The 6,836-nt window shown below is 36.6% G+C and overlaps 1 protein-coding gene across 1 annotated transcript; it reads left to right on the forward strand.

Annotated features, from left to right (window-relative positions):
- The first annotated feature begins 2,292 nt into the window (after positions 1-2,292).
- On the forward strand, positions 2,293-4,535 carry LOC109403400 (leucine-rich repeat neuronal protein 1). The gene has a single exon (XM_019676224.3). It carries the CDS (start codon positions 3,007-3,009, stop codon positions 4,447-4,449), a length of 1,443 nt encoding a protein of 480 aa, XP_019531769.2. The 5' UTR covers positions 2,293-3,006; the 3' UTR covers positions 4,450-4,535.
- Positions 4,536-6,836: the final 2,301 nt, after the last annotated feature.

Consider the following 6,836-nt stretch of genomic DNA (forward strand, 5'->3'; position numbering starts at 1 on the left):
ATTTTAAGACAAACAACTACATGTCATTGCTTTGAATTTTGTTTTATTGACTTTTTTGTAAGAAAATTATGGAATTTTAAAAGCTTGTTTGGTAAAATAAATTAAGAGTGTCATGAAGGCGGTATTATTGTTCAATGTTTATCATTTCACGAAAAAATTCAAGGCAAAAAACCAGAATTGGCCTTATATTTTTATTTGTTGACTACTTTGTGTGAAAAATTTCCTTTATTCCTAGTATTCCGAGTGAAATAAAATATGAGTGTAATAAAAACATCGCTAGGGTTGTTCAAATATATCCACTAAACTACTACGATAAATTCAATGTAGAAAAACTACATATCATTGCTTTAAATTTTGGCTTATTCGTTTTTTTTAGTTTTATCGTACATTTTTTATAAAACAAAATATTAGTGTAATGTAAACATCAACATTTTATCAAAACAGGTTCAGTACATTGTAACGGAAAATTTAAGGCCATAAAACTACATGTTATGGCTTTAAATTTTGTTTTATTGACTGTTTTGTAAAAAAAATATGGTATTTTTGTAGATTTTCGAGTAAAATAAATTAAGTATGTCATGAAAACGTCACTATTACTCATCAAGAACGTCCAGTACGCTTTCACGTATAATTTATGGCTTTTTACGGCATCATCAGCATCGGTAGCCATGTTGGATATGTGGCTCGGAATTTGAAAGTGATAATTCTCTGCCACCGAAGCGAATATTCGTATGAAAAAGTATCATCCCATATACTCACTCGCAGTGATTGCGATGATACTTTTTCTGCCGCATTGTTGCAGAATTGACAGTTTTTTATCACTTCAAAAACGCGAGGCAAACAATCATTGAAAATTAAAAAGTCAATGATTCGTTTGAAAACGTAGTGACGCATTATGACACCTTAAAGGCAAAAAACTACTTTGCATTGTAAGCCATTATTTTTGTTAACCACTTTTCGTGAAAAATGTGGTACTTTCGTTGATTTTTGAGTCAATCAAAATTAGAGTGTAATGAAAACATCACTATCATTCTTCGAGTATGTCCCCCAAACTGCTACGAACATTTCAAGGCTAAAAAACTACATATTATCGTTTTGAATTTAGATTTGTTGACTACTTTGTATAAAAAGTATGGAGTTTTCGCAGTTTTCCGGGTAAAACAAAATAAGAGTGTAATCAGAACATTTTCATTGTTCATTAAAAATGTCGAGCACAATCCTACGAACAATTTAAGACCAAAAAAACTATATGTCATCGCTTTGAATTTTGTTATATTGCTTGTTCTATGTGAAAAATAGGGTATTTTAGCAGTTTTTTGGGTAAGGTAAAATATAAGTGTACTGAAAAATCACTAATTTTGCATAAACATGTTCACTCCAGCTGTACGTATGATTTAGAGTCGAAAAAACCATATGTCATCGCTTTAAATTTTGTTTTATTGATCAATGTGCGCAAAAAATTCGCTCTCAAAAAAACTAGGAAGTGCCTTTTGCTTAATAACTTTGGGTAGACGCATCTATTTTATATTTTTTTTTAAATGGACGATGATCTTGAAACCTGTCCGGTTCCATCGCAAAAAAAAGTTTTGAAATCGGTTGAAAAACGGCCGAGAAATGCCTTGTCAAAGTTGGACTTCCGACTTTTTTTGGACCCTTGGTAGTTTAGGAGTTAAACACTCGTAATACCTTAGTTACTGCTGCTTCGAAATTATAAGAAATCCACCATATGAAAAACATACTTCAATTTCAATAATATTTTGGTTATTTTGAAGGAATATAAATGGTACTTTTGATAAATAGACCAATAACTTGTTCCTTTACACTTATGCATTTAAAGTTTTACATAAAAGTCAACGGTTTCGGCAAAAACAGGGGTGTCCATTTCGCCCCGGGTGTCCATTATGCCCCTAATCCCCCTAACCTACTTCTAATGTCATGTTTAACGTATAAAAACAGTAGCAGTTGTTGACTACCAACTTCAATTTGATGTTAAATCAACAATACCACCGTTGGTGAGTTGTTCTTAACGTCTCACAATTACCCATCCTCACCTACGCGCAAAATGGAGATAACACATTTCGGGAACCCATACCTCGTGCTACACCTGACTAGTAAGACCAATCGGTTTCCAGGAGCAATTGCTCATGCCGTTCCCAGAAACGAAATACGATTCGATTACGTACCCAAACGTCACACGCCGATGTCAAGCATTGCCATAAGCTTATCTATTTAGCGGTTTCCCTTATCAGTTGGTAAACACTCTCTTTCTGATATTGTGACAGTGTGCGGCGCTGAATGTAGGCCTTACCGATAACGCAAAATGCATTACCCATTACAGTGAAATAGTCCGTAGAAGACAGACTGATTGATTAAAATGTCTGTGCTCGAAAGTTGGAAGAAGCTCTAAACTTGAAAATTACAAACAACTCATTGGAACCGAAACGAAAAAACACGCCACTGCTGATTAAACACATTTCCTAGAAAAAGGAAATCAATTTTCTGTAAAGCGAATCAGGTAAAAGGAATCGAATGCAGTGAAGCTGTTTTCCCTCCTGTTTGAAGGCAAGCAGAGATACCAGAAGCTGCCTCAGATTATCTATAGAAGAAAAATAATGCGTGTGAAGGACATTCCCTCGCACGATTGGAATATCAGCCTCGGGAACCTCGGAGCAGTCGATGTCACAAAGCGGAAGGAAAGGAACGGCAGTTAATTAATGGTTGATTCATACTAATTAAAAATTCTACCTTACTGGAAAAGGAAGCAACCAGGAAAAAAATCTAGGAAGAAGGCACATCCTACTGCAGTGAAAAGTGGAAAACGTTGTGAGCTTAAATATTTGATGAGGAATGATAATTTTAATTAAAATTAAACTTGTGATCAACATAAACTGATAAGGAAGGTATAAATATATCGAGGAAAACTCGTATCACTGTGGGGTTAGAAGTTCAGAAAGGGAAGCTAACCAGCACGAACAAAGAGGGATAAAATTACCGGAGAAAAAGAGCATGGCTGAAATTACGTTCGGAAAATTGTGCTTTCTAATTAATATTCTGACTGCCTGTGCTGTGATCGTGCAGGCACAGGAAGATGACACCGGCGCTATGATGACTAAGTTGTGTAACTTTGATAAACCGCTAATAGATCCAACCGACGATGCTGGTGGCAAGTATTGTGACTGTGATGTGGAAAATTCGCCTCCATGGGGAATCCCAGTGGTAATTATAAGCTGCCAGGATCATCACCTACAGAATGACATTTTCCAGGTCGAACTTTTACCGCAAGGCACCATCAGATTGGATTTGTCCTACAACAAGTTTACCTCGGCTCCAAACTTCACCGGTGATAAATTGAAATATCTTAGTCTCCGCAACAACAAGATAACAACATTGGCAGATAAGAACTTTGTGAATGTTTCCAGCCTTCTGGAGCTGGATTTAAGTGAAAATGAAATCACTCTTATCAACAGCGATGCATTTGAAGGATTGAAAATACTTCGCAAACTGAACTTGGCTGAAAACCAAATCACAATTATTCAACCCAATGCGTTCTCTCCGTTCAATCACTTGGAACATTTGGTGCTGTCAAATAATCCGCTAGGAGAATTTTTCAACAAATCAGAGAATGATGTGTTTTTGAAACTTGGCGTAACACCAAGGTTAAGCGTAATTGAACTAGAAAACTGTAGCCTCGTTCAAATAGATCTCTCAAATGGAGTTGGCTTGGATCACATAATTCTTAGTTCCAACCAATTGACACAAATCCAAAAGTTGCCTAGAGCACTTTCACACCTCGACATTAGCAACAACCCTATTCGTTTAATGTCAGCAAAACTCCTTCCTCATCTATCAAACCTTCAAAGTTTAACCATGGAAGATATGCCCAATCTGTACAAACTGGATGAATATGCACTTTTCGGACTTCCACGATTGACCCATATCAATCTGCAAGGGTCACGAAATCTATCAATCATAGACCCACATGTCTTCGGAAAAAATGTTGTTCTGAATGAAACTGACACCGTACTGGAGGAGCTAATCCTGAAAGGAACGAACATTCGAACGCTTAACTCGTCACTACAGTTCGCATTCGAGAAACTGAAAACGTTGGATCTGACGGGCACTGCTGTGAACTGCGACTGTGAAATTCGATGGTTAAAGGAAATGTCCTTTAATACTGAGGCTTCGTGTGCAAAGCCCGCATCCCTAAGGGGAATGCAACTGTCCGAAGTTGACGTCGACAAGCTGCAATGCAAAGTCGAAAAATCCTGGATCTACACGATGTTCAACGTGTTGCTTGTGATACTTTTGATCATACTGGTCATCGCTGCAGTATATCTCGTGTACATTGCCATAAGACCTCGTCAGCAGGTCCAGATGCGTAAAGTAGGAGTCAATAGCCCTTACGCGAGGGTAACGATAGAACCAAACCAAGCCGAGAATTTGTATTAGGTTAGATAAATGATAGTTTAAGATAGCATTGATAATGTTTGTAAATAAACCGATTTGAAAAGACGTTTTAATGGTAAACCTTGAAACCACGCTTCAAAAATTTGTTGGGTAAAGAAATGCCATCATTTGAGATACCGTCGTCACAAACGGTTTATGGGGAACTCCAATTGAACACACGCATGTGTGTTGTTCGTTTCGTGCACGCTGAATTTTGGCTCAAAATGTATGCGCATACCTAGCAGTCCACACGCACTCCCATAAGCCCTCCCATGCACAAGATCGAGAGCTCTTGAGCGAAAGCAACACAATTTGCAACTGTTTGTAAACTTAAGTAGGTAAATATGCACACGCCAACTCTCACTCTCTTTACGAAGACTCACGCGCTCGGCGGCACTATGTACACGGTGTTCAATAAGTTCGGATACACAGTAAAATTGAATTTATTTCCCATCTGTAATTCAGTTTTGCAAAGTGAATGTATTAATTGAAAGCTCACATAATACTGATCAAATACAGTATATGTTTTGAAATAAACTGTCCTTTATCCTTTCGTAATAATTGCAAATGTGTCTCAAGTTCCTTTTGGCCGGCACGCACGTCTGTCATTGGTATTTCGTCTAGCTTTTATTGAGTAATGGTGTTAAGTTGAATCAAATTAGGTTGCTATCCTCAGCATTAGTGGTAGCAACTATGGCCATACGAAATAATCTATAAGATTCAGATTGGGTGAAATACGGACTCATTTTATTTTGATCTTTAAAATTGCTAAAATTGCCGCTGTACCTGGTTTAATGATTTTTGTTTTGTCAAAAAGCAAGGCTGCGTTATATCGCAGTTTAATCCATAGTTATCTTTTCCAAAACTTGATTATATCCCTATTGTGGCAAATTTGAACCAAAATTGGCTTTATATAATGTTTTTATGCCTTTTTCATAGATTTAAGCACATTTTGACTAAACTTGCAAATTTATCACCATATCATCACTGAAATAGCAGTGTAAAGGTTTTGCCTATTAATTTAGTTATTTTAATATAGTATAGTGAGATGTAAACTCAAAAGTCAACGTTTTAGACTTCTGTAACTTGAGCAACTTATCGAAAATTATTCCAGCGTGCCGGAGCTAACAAACTTTAGATACATCTAAGGCTTATAAAAAAAAGTAGAAAAAAAAACTATTCAAAACCATATGCTATATTTGATCAGCGTTATATGACCTTTCAATAAATACATTTACTTTGAAAATCTGAATTACAGATATGAAATTAATTAAAGTTATATGGTGTATCCGAACTTATTGAACACCCTGTATATAGGAGGAAAACTCCAACAAATGTCTGCTTCAGTAAAAAGTAGAAACATCAAAAGCAACTGGTTCAATTTAAGAGGATGCAAACACTTGAAAAGCGGGTGAAGTGGACGTCTGTGGATATTAATTCACTTTGAAGTGTTCAATGGGCATCATCATTATGTGAGAAAAAGAAAACTCAACTCACTATTGATTTGACCAGTGTTCAATTAAATTCACAAACTTTTTTATGTCATGGGCATAAATACCTAACAAATGTTAAAATGGCATAAAAAGAGGGAATTTTGTGCATAAATTAAGACTCAGATTAAATAAAAAAACCCAGATTAATCCACCTAGTGGTGGTAGCGCCTTTCTCGTCGAATATGTACTCATGATATTTCTGTTGACGTTTGCCGATCCTGAGAATACTTATAGGGTATCGCGCCACTTGGGCGGTGGCTTCTATATTCGTCTGTTTTCCACTATAACTCAGTCAATTTTGAACCAATTGACTTGAAATGTTGAACACGGGTAGATACTATACCTATCTCACCACATTCCAAAAGTTGTGTCAATTGGTTCAAATTTGACTGAGTTATAATGGAAAACAGACGAATATAGAAACCACCGCCCAAGTAGCGCGATTCCCTACGCTCAATACGATTCATGTAAAATGTGACCATATGAAAAAAAAAATGCAGAAAAGGGAAATTTTCCATTCAATATTAAATCGCAATGAGAAGAGCGAGGGCTCAACCAGCCGCACCCAAAGCCGCACAGTAATTTTAGACGCAAAAGGAGATTGGAAATAGTTATTTATGCAACAAGTTGCAAAATGATGATTTTTTCAGCACGAGTTGTACGTTTATCCAACGAGGCTTGCCGAGTTGGATAAATACGACGAGTGCTGAAAAAATCGAATTTTGCAACGAGTTGCATACAAATTTTTTTTGTAATTACGAAAAATACCCGTTCCGGACAGTCTATCTTGCTACACATACATGAAATCAGGAGGAACCACGTGGAAGCATCCATGCGCACCAGCGCAGTTTTTGTTTGATCAGGTAGGCTATGGTGTAGTAGGTGTCACAAATTTTC

This window comes from Aedes albopictus, chromosome 3 (genome assembly GCF_035046485.1).
Source record: "Aedes albopictus strain Foshan chromosome 3, AalbF5, whole genome shotgun sequence".
Taxonomy (NCBI): Eukaryota; Metazoa; Arthropoda; class Insecta; order Diptera; family Culicidae; genus Aedes; species Aedes albopictus.